Here is a 14666-nt window from a genome sequence, read left to right as displayed (position 1 = left end):
GTGGCGGTGGCGCAGGAGCCGGGGGCGGCCGCCCCTCACGGCACGCTCGGGCGCCGCCGCCTCCCCGCCCCGCCGCCGCCGCCATGGCGGAGCGGAGCCGCGGCGCCCGGCGGCTGCCGGGGCTGCTGCCGGTGCCGGTGCCGCTGCTGCTGCCGGTGCTGCTGCTGCTCCTCATGGCCGGCTCCGCCGCCAGCCCGGCGGACGAGGGCGGCGGAGGGCGGCGGGAGGCGGGCGGCGGGGAGCCGGGCGACGAGGCGGCGCCCCACGACTCCTCGTACGGCACCTTCGCCAGCGAGTTCTACGACCTGCGCTACCTCTCCGAGGAGGGTGCGCTGCGGGGACGGGACGGGGCGGCACAAAACGGGACAAAACGGGACGGGACAAAACGGGACAAAACGGGACGGGGCATGGGGGAGCCGTGGGGAGCGGGGCTGGCGGCGGCGGCGTTGTTCAGCACGAAGGCCAGCGCCCGCCGCCATCTTCTGCCCGCCGCGGCCTGCGCGGCGCCTGCGGGGACCCCACGGCGCGGGGACCCCACAGCACGGGGACCCCACAGCGCCCTCGGGCACAGCCCCGTCCCGCCCCGCTGCTTGTGTTTTGTAATTATTAAGCTGATCTTGCGTGTGATGAGGTTTGCGTCTGGCTAGGTGTGCTTTGTTTTGCAGCTGGGTAAGTAAAATAATATATATAAATGTCAAGGGGGATGGATCAAAAGCTAGCATCTACAAGGCAGGAGGGGAAGGGTCCTGTTTGCAGGCGTGTCGGTGTCTCTTCAGTGCATTATCGTAGAGCAGATAGGTGGTTGCCCAGAGTCATGAATCCCTCAGTGTCTGGCTCTTTTGTGTCTTAGTTCACAGGTGGTTGCAGGCCATCACCGCAGGCAGTTCCCTATTTTGATACTCCTACCTTCTAATCCAGTGAATATTTTATTTAGTTTTGAAAGGAGAATGTATCGTAAGGAAAATTATGATAAGGTCTGTTCGGCATCCATGCCTACAGCTCTGAGGCTGGTGCCCTGGACTTACTACCATCATTTGTGGCTAAGGAGTCAGACTTAGTTCTCTGACAGGTTTCCCAAGGGGTCTAGGAGTGCACGACAAGCTAGCTCAGTGGAGATCCCTGTTCATTAGCTGACTGCCCCACTCTGTGTTCATGCTGCCATAACGTGACGTTGTCTGTGAGAAACCTCACACCCTCACTGCAGCAAAGCCATGCTCCAGCATCCTTCTTCATTGCAAACCTGAGAAAATTTTGTTTTCACTCCTCTCTGTTACACTGGTATCAGGACCCTCTGGCTGAGGGATTGTGCCTGTGACAAAGTAGTCCTGTGTCAATACAGCTCAGTTATTAGCAAAGTAAATGCTATCGGAACCCTTTCTCTTCAGTGTTACTGCTTTTTACGCCTTGTATTTTATTTGGTAATGGTTTGTTCTCATTATACAGGTTACCCGTTCCCTACTGCACCTCCTGTGGATCCATTTGCAAAAATCAGAGTGGATGACTGTGGAAAAACTAAGGGATGCTTCAGGTCAGTCTGAGATAAAAATGCAGGTACCTTTACGTTTGCAAATGCTGACTGATTGCATTTGAGAGCTTGGCCAATGTTCTATATTCATTAAAAAAAATAAGTCTATTATTTGAGAACATACTTTATAATTATGGACTACATTATTTGAGGAAACATTTAAGTATATACGTCATGGCTACAGACTAGACTGTTTAATGGTTCTTTCATTTTCATGAGGCATTTACAAAACAAGGCCTCAGAAGGACTACAGAGTGATAATATGTGTAATTAATTTCTTGCCATAATGGTTAAATGTTATATATTCTTACTGTAAAAAAGTAATAGTTGCGAACAATTAATAGTACTACTTCAGTATAGCATAATAAATGTTTTACTGCCATTATACCAAAATACATTCTTTTAGATTTTCTTGCAGAAATATAATCAACTCCATAGCAGCAAATTGAAAAGAAAGGTTACATGCAATTCCCATTCCCTTTAGGTACGGTAAACCTGGATGTAATGCAGAGACCTGTGACTATTTCCTGAGTTACCGGAGGATAGGAGCTGATGTTGAGTTTGAGCTGAGTGCAGATACCGATGGCTGGGTGGCAGTGGGGTTTTCTTCAGACAAGAAAATGGTAAGACTCTTTATGTTGACAATGTACACACTTTCACATGCTATTACACAAATGGTTTATATTTTATCTGTCAGAGACAGAGCATATAAGGAGAAACTGACTTGCTGACAACAAAGCACCATTCAGTAGCCAGCCGGGAGCAGGAGCCAGGTCTGCTGCCTCCCAAAAGACTGCCTCATCCTTACTGACACGTCCTTTCCCTTCTTAACGAAATATTATAATAGCATTTTAGGTTAGCTCTGACTGTCCGAATGTTACTAGCTTTTGGTCTTTTTATTAGAAAAGCCCTCAGACATAAGCCAACTCCTGTGGGAATGTCCTGTTGTATTTTATTTCAGTGTTACTTGCGCAAAAGGTACATCCAAAACTAAATAGCAAATAATTTTATTCTTTAGGAAATCTTTCAGAAGTACAAATATGGATTTCACTGCTAAACTTTGGATTTTGTTTTTTTTTTTCTTCTTCTTTTGTACCTGTGTGTTGTTCCAGGAAAGCCACAAAGGTGTGAATAAATGGCTGCTACTCAATTATATACATGCTCTAGAAAACAATCTTGTTAAGATTTCTTCTTCTATCTCTCATGGATTTTACTGTGTGTGGTTTTATGCATATTCTTTTACTTACTCTTTCCTTCAAAAGCCTTATTTTTCGTTGTGTTTCACTGAGCAAAACAGGAGCATGTATATATAATGTATGGATTGTAAAAATAACTGAGCAATAAACATCATAGAATCGTTGAATGGTTTGGGTTGGAGGGGACCTTAAGGACCATCTAGTTCCAACCCCCTGCCATGGGCAGGGACACCTCCCACCAGACCAGGTTGCCCAAAGCCCCATCCAGCCTGGCCTTGAACACCTCCAGGGATGGGGCATCCACAGCTTCTCTGGCAGCCTGTGCCAGTGCCTCACCACCATCACATGTTTTACTATGCTCTTTATAAAATGTTTAGCATAAAAGTGCAGTTCATAACGTGGGTGTGCTTGTACAGAAACGCTCCTGAGCATATCAGAAAATACTGAGTCTGTGTGCTATATCACGAGTCAGAAGAGAGGAGTGTTTTATGTATAGCTGGAAGCAGTAGTTTGAAAAAGGACAGCTTAGAAGTCCTGAGCTAGGAGCCACAAAAAGCAAAGTGAAGATTTGCACTGACTTAAAAACCTTTTGTCAGACCCAAAATGAGAAATAGAAAATGCAAGGGTAGGTGCTTTTCACTCATTAATAACTATGCCTTAGTATGATGCTGCAAATAAGCACAGCAAGGATAGCAATCTTCTGTGTCATAAAGAGCAGTTCATGTTGTAAGGACCAGTTCATGTTTAATTTGAGGAATAATATTATAGCTAAATTTTGGGAGGAGTTTAGACGCCTAGAAGTGCAAGTATTCAATAGGATTTTCAGAGCAGCTCAGCAGCTTTAAAGTTTTGGCCTCAAGCTGTCAGAGATCATTTACCAATTTGTAACTCTGATGTACCTGCAATAGATCTGCCTTGCCACCGCTTTAAAGCAAAGACTGAACTTCAGTAGTTAGACAGACTTTAAAGAGATGATCAGTTATGAGTATGATTATCAATTTGTTAGTGTTACCTTGGCAAGCTTTCTGTCACATCCCTCACCCATCCTGTTTAATGCAGTATTTGGTGTCCTGGGATACACAGACTTTACTGGGAAAATGACTTTCCATTGAAACAGCTTGGCTGTGAGAAGCGGGCTGTACCTTGGAGGCCCTAATCCAAATGCTGTGGCCTGGATAGAGAAGTTCAGGGGAAAAAAAAGTACATTGGATTCTCAGTAGATTTTTAAAAAGTCCTATGACCTATTTCTTTGTCTCAAATAACATTATGCTTTTGCACTTGTAGACTTCCATGCCTGCTGAGGTTCAAAATGATTTTTTTTCTTTCCTTGTGAAAAGCTGTGAAAACTCTTTGTACTTAAAAATGAGGCATTGGTGCTCAGAGGTACAACATGTAAACGTGGCAAATAAGTTATGGAAAGCAGTGACAGGCTCAGGACAGAAGCTGGAAAGGTAGCCTGCAGCAGTACTGAGGTGCAAAAAGTGTTCAAGCATGTGTTTTACGTAGCTGTTCCCTTTTCCCTTAACTTTCGGCATGTCTTTTACAAATTTACATAGGAATAGTTGCACTGCACCTTTTTCCTTATAACAAAGAACTGAGAGATGGTGCTCACGAGCATTGATTGTGTCATCAGCGTGTCCTATCACAGAGATTTTTGGTGTAGAATGAGGACCTGCATTTAACACGGTGCGGATCCCCACAGCACTGGCATTCAGTGAAATGCCACACATCAAACTTGCACGGTGTTTGGATGGACCTTGACACAGGGGCTTCTACAAGATAGCACTCCTAAAATTAATGCTAATTCTTGAGCGCTCCACTATGATAGTTACCGTGAATAACCGTTCCAGTAACTGTATAATCTTTCTGTGAATGACCTATAGGAATAATTGTCTCACTTCTTTCTGTCCTTTCTTTGGTTGGTGGCTGTGTATGTTATGGGGAGAAGCACACGTCAACTAGCCTTTCCTTGTCTTCTGTGGTATTCTCTATTCTGTCACTGTTTGCTGAACATTTTGTGTTTTCTCTTAAGATAGCTGAGAAGTGATATTCTTGTAAGTGAACATGACAAGAGATTAGAAAAGACAGACTGTACTTGATGCTATTATTTGCCCAGACTGAGTAGATTCATCTCCTCTATCTTATTAAGTTAGATTGCTTTTCTGTCCGTGATGTTGATGCAGTGGGTTTTGCACACAGCAAGGGTTCAAGGCTGCCAGTTTTCCTGAAGCAGGATCCCAGAACTTGACATGTTACAGAAGAAAACAGCCTTCTACCAGTCAATTAATTGTGTGATGTCAGGGCAATACTATGTCTATAAATAGATTATGTATGTTAGGTTGTTATGGATCTTAGAAAGATCCAGAAGAAAATGCAGAGGCAGTAAGGGTAAGCATATATTAATGTTTACTCTGTGCTGTTCAGTCTAAATGAAGAAACATTGCTGGGAAAAGACTATTTGTGTATATATAACTAAAAAAAAGTGAACGAGAGTCCTGTGTCTTTGTTTTTAATAGTTAAAATTATGTACATAAATGAGGAAATGCTTTGTGACGCTCTTTGTTTTCCTTCTACCTAAATGTTTTTACCATGTAGGGAGGAGATGATGTCATGGCTTGTGTTCATGATGACAACGGAAGAGTCCGAATACAGCACTTCTATAACGTTGGCCAGTGGGCTAAGGAAATCCAGAGAAATCCTGCCAGAGATGAAGAAGGGGTTTTTGAGAACAATCGTGTAACTTGTCGATTCAAGCGTCCCGTGTATGTTCCCCGAGAGGAAACGATCGTGGATCTGCACTTGAGTTGGTACTACCTGTTTGCGTGGGGTCCAGCCATTCAGGGTAAGTCAATATCGGTGCTACCAACAGCTGAGGTACCAAAATATGATAATGCCTTTCCTCATTCTTACTAGACCCCCTCCTTTCTTAATGAACTAAAATTATGGCAGCATCTGGCTTAAGAACGGATAAACAGGAAGGTGAGCAAGCTGGCAGAGTCCTCCATGTCACATTTTCTTGGCTATGTAGCTATTATCCCCACTCCCCAAAGCTAAATTTAAGTAAGGATAATTCACAGCTGGAAGTTCTGAATTCCTTTGAGGAGTGTTTATTGTTTACTTGAATTTCACTTGTTTTATTCCGATGTTTAATTTCAGAAATCAGACAACTACTCACTGACAGTGTAACAGTGCATGCTCCTCTAGGTTTGGAAATTACTTGTCTTTCTGCCTATTTCTTTGACAAAGTTACAGAAAAAAAAAATGCACCTGACATTATTTCTTTCTGCTTTTACCTATTAAAGGTTCTATAACTCGTCATGATATAGACTCACCACCTGTATCAGAGCGTGTGGTCAGTATTTACAAGTACGAAGATATTTTCATGCCATCAGCTGCCTATCAGACCTTCTCTTCTCCATTCTGCTTGCTCCTCATTGTTGCACTGACCTTCTATTTATTGATGGGAACCCCGTGACCTCTGGAAAGTAGCAAGGATTTGTCAGTGAAAGTTTCTCAGGATGGACGGATACACGGATGGATGATGCGTTTTTTATTGGGATTTATATCACACCACCATCATCATCTCGCTGCTTTTGGACATAGTTAGCTTCTCAGAAGAAGGAAGTAACCATTTCTGAGCGGCAGAGTGGTGACAAATCATTTAAGAATAATCAGTGAACAAGTAGGACAATGTTTTCAGTGTTGTGACTACTCGCTTAAAGAAGAAAAGACTTTTGTAAAATGAATGTGTGTGTGTGCACGCGTGTGTGTGTGTGTTTGGGAGAGGTGTCTGTGTGTGTGTTTAGGAGAGCCTAGTGATGGACGTCTTATCAAGTAACAAAATTGCCTTCCATACTGCTCCCAGAAAGCAAATTTGGGAAAACATTACAGTGCTGTTTGGTAATTCTGGTGCAGACAGAACAACTCCCAGGTGCAGTTTCTGAACTTAAGATCAGAATACTGACACTGAAGTTTAAAACCTAACCTTCAGTAATCCCATTTTTTAATTTATTTTTTTAATATTTATCAAGGTTTTCTTGCTCTGGTACTTTCCAAGACTAAACTTGCATAATCAAGCATGAACAGGATTTTTCTTCAGTAGAGAAGAAGCGATGAATGTCTTCATAACAATAGTGTTTCAACACCCTTCCTGAAAATAAAGGCTACTTCTTTTATGAGTGAGATATGAAGTTATTTAAATAAGGGGAAGGGAGAATGCAGTTATTTAAATTCCCCATCCATAGGAAAAACAAGTTTAAAACACAGAGAAGTTCCCAACAAGCCATAGGATATCCTCCCAGTGAATAAACTCCTTTTTTCTCTTTTTACAACAAAACAGTGATATTGCTGACATGTAAATAATGTTTTTAAGTAGTTGTGCAGTAGTACCGAGAAATCTGTTTTTTTTTTTCCTGTGTTGTATGCCTGTATATCCTGTTCATGTTAAAGATGAATATGGGCAGCTGATGCGTGCTTATAAAGAAATGGAAATATAAGAGATTATTTGTAAGGAGAGATGGGAATTAATAAAAGGATCGGTATCTTTAATTTCATCAAATCATTGCTAAAATGAAGTTACTGTAGAAAAAGATGGTCTGAAGAGGAAATACACCAGAAATTTTATCACCAATAAATGCTGTAAAGATGAACACTAAATCTTATCAAACTGGAAAGTGTCAGAATGTATTTTATGAGCCATGTAAAACTCTGAAAAAATGTGAGTTTGTGTGGAGATTTTCTGTACTTCGTTAGCAGGAAGCGTATGACACATCCATGGAACAGTTGAACGTGCTTGGATAAGGTTGCTTGCTTACTTCCCAACTTGCATCATTGCACCAAAACTCTCTCTAATGTCATGCGCTTGAGGACTCTGTAATGCAGGAGCTGTTAAAATATGCAGTGGACCTCCTTTGTATTTTCGTTGCTGCATAGAGTGTAAAAAAAGGAACTGGCTTTGCTGGGTTTGCACCATTATTCACAGACTGAGGCTAATAGACATACTTTTTTTAGGCTCTGCATTCTTGAAACCTATGCTTTAAGTATTTAAAAATAGGTTTGGAAAGGAATTTGTCTCCATCACAACTCCCTTGCCCCCATTTTAAAAGAAAGCTTACTTTGTAACATGTAATACTTGCATTGATGTCTTTAAGGAGTTGTTTGCTTAAAATTGCTGGACCTGGAGTTCAGGAGGGGAGAGAGGAATTCAGAGGGAAATGAACTTGAAAAGTGTATACAGTAGCTTACTTAGTATAAATTACCTCTTGCAAGCTGAAAAACCAACTCATTATCTGATAAAATATTTAGTGGAAACCACCTGATGGGGAAGGTCAAGCTTTGGACCATCATGGCTGTAAAATTTGGGCATAAGAGCGGCTGAAGCAGAGAGCTGAAGTCATGGTTAATGAGTTTTATATTAAGCAACCAGCTGAAGTGAAGAAATCGTTCGGGCAAATTCCTTCTCCTTTATGCTAAAGTGTAGGCAGTTGCGGGAGCTGAGATAGCACAGCTCCTTCGCAGAGATTGCTGCTATTTAAAGTAGCTTCAGGGTTGCTTTAGTTTATGGCCTTGTAATTTACTGGTTTGGTTTCAGGCGTTTCCCTGATTACCCACTAAAAGACTTAATTTAATAATCGAAAGGTACTGAAGTACGATAGAAGCCCATTTGGGCTCCTCTTCACTTCTTTAACACAGTGCTGGATGCAAGGCAGCCTGGCTGGACCCGGGTTCAGAGGTACGTTAAAGATGACAGTAATGATACCACGGTAAATGTACAACACACACGCGGAGCTGCTTTCCACTGCGAGGCAGCCCACTGGGAGTCAGAGCTGCTTCAAGGTTGAACGTTCAGGCTCTAAAGCAACAGCGAATTCAGAGCTGAAGCACAGCCACTTACGGAGACACCCAGTGCACAGCAGAAACTGCTTCAGGCCCCAGCTGTACCATGTGCTGAATTAGGGGAGAAATACAGTTTCTTTCTTTTTTCTATCCATTTTTTTTTTTAAGGGTTACTTCTAAGTGTGCTGCCTGGTGGCTTTGTTGTACTTTCCTCTTTTTGAACTATAAGCAGAAATGTGCACTTCTAAAAAAAAATCTTTTGACCCAAACTTCAAAGGACCTAATTAGCACTAATTAAGCGTCTCTAATCAAATGGGAGGAAATAAAAGTCCACAACAAGCAGCAAGGCAATCTGTTATTTGGCATTTAAGTTGATGATTGAGTTTTGCTTTGTTACTACTCTCCAGTAAACTGTTCTAAAATTTTAGGTACTACTTCATACATCTGAGAAAAGCTACAATTCTTTCTCTAAATGCTTTGCAGAAAGCTTAAGGAGAGCTGAAAATACCAAATTAGAAGCAGGAGTTGGGGTAAGGTGTTTTTTTTTTTTTTTCTTTTCAGTGAAAAAAGTTTGTTGTATTGTGGTACTTTGAGAGTCACTCTTCAGAGTGGAAAAAGCAGGAACACAAATCTTGTACAAAGAATGTGCAAGTATTTAGAAATTAGTATTTGGGAGTAAGTATGAGGACAAAAATGTAATAAGAGAAATGAAAAGGCTTTAATTCAATGGTACTTAACTTTGTGTGGTACCTGCTGTCTTAACATTTGAGTGGGCACATTAACTTGTCATGGGAAGTGTTTTGTTTTTCATGTTTTCTTTCTTAAGACTGAAAAGCAGGATTGATCCCTGCTGTACAAAATCACTAAAAAGCAGCTTTCTTCAAAGTAATTTTAAAGTGAATATGGCATTTCAATTCCTTTTTTTTTGACTTCTCTATTTAATGTGTACCAATATAAAACAAAGGAAAACGTCTCCCTCAGAAGAAAGCTCCTTCTCCACATTAAACCACTTCTAGATTCCTTATGGTGCCTACTAGCAAGCAGCAGCACATTTAGAAAATGCTTTCATTTTGAGAGGGAGAGTGTCTTGCTGCAGGGTGACCTAATATAGAAACATAAGGTTTAGAAAAGTAACGTTTAGAGTATGGTGGCCTTTGGAAATTCGATTTTGAATGTTAATTAGAAAGATAATTAATTAGAATGATAGCACTGGAAAAGACCACAAAGCACTAATTAGCAAGCTTGAGTATATTATTCTTTCCACGCGCAACAGCATTCAGTTGTGACCATTGCATGTGACACTAAACACGATCCCACCTTCTGCTCCCTCTGTCCACCTTGCCTGTAATGTATATATGCTTATAAGCTATTTGATAAAGAAATGAGATCCTTTGTGACAGTGCTTCTCACAAAGGGGCTTTGATTTTTGACTGTGGAGTCTGATAGGTACTCCACTACAAATAGTAAGTTAGGCGTGAAATTAGTGAAGAGTAGGGTGGGGAAGGGTAAAAAAAGCAGAGAGAACAGACCTTTATAAAGTTTGTTTTCCTTCGGTGGATTCAAATAACTATTTTTAAGTATAGTTGAGATACCTCTAGATGCTGATTTGGCTTTTTTCTTCCAAACAAAGCCTAGCAGATTTTAAAATGTCACTGGATACAGGGTGAAGCTTTCATCCGAAATCCTCTAATTATAAGGGAATTGCTCTGTTTTTGAAAGAGTATATATTGATTAGGAATTTTGAAATCCCTCTGAGGCCTCTGTGTCCTTATTGATGGATTGTGTTTGCAATTCTTGGACAGCAAGAAAATAAGCATTTATAGCTGCCTTAATCTGATGGAACTTCCCCAGGCTGGGTTAAACGTTGCCAAAGGTTGTGTTTGGCACTGACTTTTCCAGTCTTTAACACAAGAATTAGAGAATAACTGGAGTGTTGTGCGCATCAGCACGCTGATGGTAGCTCTGAAGCTGGCTTGGGGCTCCATATCCTGGGGCTGGACGAGGAAGAAAAGCTCTTCGCCTGTCTCCATGTACTCAATGACTATTGTGAAGTGGAAATAACCAACAGCATGGCCCATCCGACACTAAATCCCTTAAATATGTCTACCTTCTTTTGCCAAATTGTGGGTGATATTCCTACTGTGAGTGCCAATGCCCAGTTTTCCTCTGAAAAGATCTGTCCTTGTCGCTAGCCTATGTCCTGTACTCCTTCCCACAGCTGCCGCGTGCGATTTAGCATCTGGATCCTGAGAAGTTTTAGCCCAGCTGTGAAGAGGAGTTAGTGGATAAGGAGGATGGAAACACAGCTGTCTTCATGATTACCCAGGTCATGGTTAGAAATCTGTGCTGTGGACATTACTCCACTTACCTGTAAGTAAATACTGCTGTAAGCTGTAGGGGGAGGAAAGAGGCAGGGATCCTCCCAAATCTTTTTAATTATCCTTACTTTCCTGTCCCTCTAATGCACCAGACATTTAAAAACCCCTTTAAAGAGAAGTAAATTGTAAATTCTCCTTTTGTGGAATAGACTCTGATTTCTAACCTTTTCTTTTTTGGGGGTGGTGCTGGAGGTTTGCACTGTGCTGCTCTCTAGGGGCAGAACTGGAACTTATATCTGGTAGCTTTTTACCGGCATTTAAATTACATTTTGTGACCCCTTGGTTTACCACACTAATGTGTAGCAGGTGTATTTTAATTTTTTAACTTCTCCACACGGTTTCCCCAGAGAAAAGCATTCAGTAGTAGCTTTAGGAGAAAGGAACATATTTCACAGAGCGAATTACGAAAGGTCTAATATCACTCTTTTCTACAGATGCCTATTCTAAAAGTGCTAATATTTTATACAAGGTCCAGAGCCTTAAATTTGTGGTAGGAGTAGAAACATTTCAATATTACAGTTGTTTTGGTGCTTCACAGAATTGTGCATGTGCTGCACACCCTGCATGAACTGGCATCCTCCATCTCAGCCCTGATGCCACGGTGTGAAGAACAGGTGGAGCTGTACGATGAGGCAGAGGTGACCTCCAATGCTTCAGGATAGAAGAGTGGAGAGTTTGTTAGTAAGGCTGAAGGAAAAGGACGGGTTGATGGTTACGTCAAACTTCCCGTTCGTGCATGACTTTGGCTCTGCCACATGTAAATCACATGAAAATACTACTTGATATGAAAAGGTGCGGAATCTGACTTGAACAAGACTTTAACTTTTATACAGGTCCTAGCTGTGTAAGGGATGATGCGGGCAGATGGTCAGATTCATACCTTGAGATATGTACTACCAGGGAACTTCAAGGCTTGAGCTAGAGGCTTGATCTTGCCCTTAAATATAGAAAAAACACATCAGGACCATCCGCACAGCAGCAACAGTTGGCTGCTGCACACGTACCTGCTCACTGGCCATTTTGCAAACTGCTTGGCTGTGGCAGTTCAAGTCTCAGAAGGTGGGAGCTCTAAGTCTTAACAGCTTTCTTTGTCCATTGTCTCTTCCCCTAATTAAAATTTCATTATCGTTATTTCTGTAACAGTGTGATAATGCCTACTGCAGTCCTTCCACAGCCTGCCCAGCTCAGATAGAGATCTAACTGGAAGCCTGTTGATGGCTGTAAAGAAAGTCTTAATTTCCTGAGTACAAAAATTAATCAAAAGAAAATCATTTATATTTATTTACCGTATGCCAACTTTTCATCGCTGCTTTTTTTTTTTTTTTTTTTTTTTTTCTCCTTTCTAGCTATTTCTGTGCAATTTATATGTCTGATTTTTTTGCAGATACAGAATAAGATCTAGGTAAACTTCCCTTTTCTTCACCTTCTATTAGTAGGAAAAAAATCAATTGGGTCACTTTTTCAATTTTACATTGAGTTTGGTAAAACTATTTGTGTGTACTCTGTAATTTAACTTCTCTAATTTGGACTCAGATAGTGAGGTAAAATCAGTGTAATTTTGAAATGTTAAGGAGGACTTGTACAGCTTGTGGAGTCAATAGATGTGAAAAAGCAGACAGAACAGGTATTACTTTCTTTGAAAATCTGTGATTGCATTGGCAATAGCAAAGAATCTGCTGTAAGGAAAAGGGCAGATTTTTATCTTTTCTTGGATTGCTAAATAATTTGAATTGTACTAATTTCTAACTTGCTTCCATGTTCCTCACTGAAGTAGGGATGTTCTTTCACTGATGTGAGGTTGGAGCATATGTAGAGCTTCACCACCCATGTTTATAGAAAGGCTGCTTCTCAGGATAGGCTAATTTTGATCTGCATTTAGAGTGTATTTAGGAACGTCCTTACAAGGTGAAATTTTCTATGGCACTTTTAAGAAACATTCTCTAAAGGTATTTTAAAGAAATTGGATTTTTAAAGAACTGGATTTTTCAAAAGTACCCAACAGCTGCAATTCTTCTATGGCTTCAATGCCTACTTGTGGCAATGAACGTTTCGTGGCGACTAGCAATTGCTGAGCATTACTGAATTTATCCTAGAATGGCTTGGGTTGGAAGGGACCTTAAGGAGCATCTGGCTCCAACCCCCTGCCACGGTCAGGGACACCTTCCACAGAGGTGTCTAGAGTCCCATCAGAGGGACTAGAATTTAGTCTCACAGCTCTCTCTTAATCTTCACACCTTTTGGTTCAATTTCATGAGATGGTAATAGTAGAGGACTAAACTAAAGGAAAAAATCACCTAGATTCTGTGCAAAGGAGTAAAAACATCCTTGCTGATTTTTCACAACAGTGATCTGCAAAGTTCATATTCGTGAAAATTATTCTTCCCAGATTTAATATTTAGGCAGAGTAAATTTTTTAAATGTATTAGTGTGTACGTGTGCAAATCTGAAAAGTATAGAAGGCAGTTTAAAAACTAAACAATAGGCTGTACTTTCCAACAACAACAACAAAAAAGACAGAATCTTACATGTTCCCTTACTTGTAGGTGATATTTTCTTCTGTATCATTGTCCAAAAATATATGCAAACCTGACATGTTGCCTACTAGGGTATTATATTTTCATTTTTTTATGTACTAACTTTTGTTGACTTCTTCGGTACAAAAATCAGCCTCCCATTATTTTCTTCTTTTTTCTAAATAAGATATAAAAAAAAAAAAGGCAGTTCAAGAAGTAAGAGAAATTATGTCATATAGAATATTAGGATAATTGCAGAGAAGACACAGATGTCATGTTTAAAATCTAGGAGGAGAAAGGCTTATTGTTTAAACACAAAATATTATATCTGCTTCAGAGATATTCGGAAAGCAATGTTTTGTTTTTTCAGTTTTTCATAGCTGGTGATATGAAACCAGTGATAAAAATCAAATTGAAAAAACTACCGCAATAATCTTCTCTTAAACTGGAAGTATCACTCAAATCTTGACACGGAAAGTCTAAGATGAAATTCCAAACCTCTTAACTTCATTGGGAAAATGGGACCGTGATACTTCTGTGTGATGCCCCCAGCCTTCATTTAGGGAGATAAATTTTGTTAACATATTTGAAGCGTGGTGAGTTCTGTTTAGGTTAAGACAGATGCCTGGTATGTCTTGGTATTTCTGATTAATATATCCTGAGGTCTGGTTTGCCTTAACCTCTTTGCAAGTAAGCAGACTGTCATAAGTGCATTAACTCTTGCCACTTGGTGTTGTGTTACGTAAAGTGAAGCTGAAATGTCAGCTGTACCTTTTGATTTTGTTCAGTGCTCTCAAGAGTAAACTTCAATCTAACATACATAGATAAAACACACAAATAAGCACTTTGTAAGTATAGTGTTAGCTGGTATTCTGCCTTTTTGTAGGCTCAGTTCTGTCTGCCAACACCCAGCATCCATTTGAAGACGATGAGCTTTTGGCTGGGTGGGAGTGCCGAGCTGGGGCTTTGTAGTCCAGAAGTAATCATCAAACTTATTTATATTCATGCAGTAGTCTTTTTGAAAAAATAACGCTGGATGAATAGATAATGAAATTGTGGTGACCTATGGGACTATTTTACAATCAATGCATGCCCTAAAATACTGCTTTGTAACATCTGTTTTATACTAAATGTTGGTGTTAAAGTGAGCCTTCTTCGCCATTTGACAGTGACATACAACGATATTTATAAACCTGTTATAATAAATGCTTTTTTAGTC

General features: G+C 40.6%; 1 protein-coding gene and 1 long non-coding RNA gene across 2 annotated transcripts; both read left to right on the top strand.

Moving 5' to 3' along the window:
- On the top strand, positions 1–7387 carry FRRS1L (ferric chelate reductase 1 like). Its single transcript, XM_084509678.1, has 5 exons — positions 1–327; positions 1444–1528; positions 2010–2148; positions 5317–5563; positions 6024–7387. Exons 1-5 carry the CDS (start codon positions 84–86, stop codon positions 6194–6196), a joined length of 888 nt encoding a protein of 295 aa, XP_084365804.1. The 5' UTR covers positions 1–83; the 3' UTR covers positions 6197–7387.
- A 1713-nt stretch (positions 7388–9100) lies between these two features.
- On the top strand, positions 9101–14666 carry LOC311431789. The gene is made up of 2 exons (XR_014689644.1): positions 9101–10926; positions 11473–14666. It is a non-coding gene; the product is annotated as an uncharacterized lncRNA (long non-coding RNA).

Source organism: Aythya ferina (genome assembly GCF_964211825.1).
Source record: "Aythya ferina genome assembly, chromosome: 2".
Taxonomy (NCBI): Eukaryota; Metazoa; Chordata; class Aves; order Anseriformes; family Anatidae; genus Aythya; species Aythya ferina.
This window is presented reverse-complemented; position numbering and strand designations above follow the sequence as displayed.

What these genes read in the sequence shown, in the direction of transcription:
- FRRS1L (XM_084509678.1), top strand. Translation starts at nt 84, where the DNA reads ATGGCGGAGCGGAGCCGCGGCGCCCGGCGGCTGCCGGGGCTGCTGCCG. An exon ending in GCGCTACCTCTCCGAGGAGG is followed by an intron (nt 328 to 1,443) that starts GTGCGCTGCGGG and finishes CTCATTATACAG; the next exon opens with GTTACCCGTTCCCTACTGCA. An exon ending in TTTCTTCAGACAAGAAAATG is followed by an intron (nt 2,149 to 5,316) that starts GTAAGACTCTTT and finishes TTTACCATGTAG; the next exon opens with GGAGGAGATGATGTCATGGC.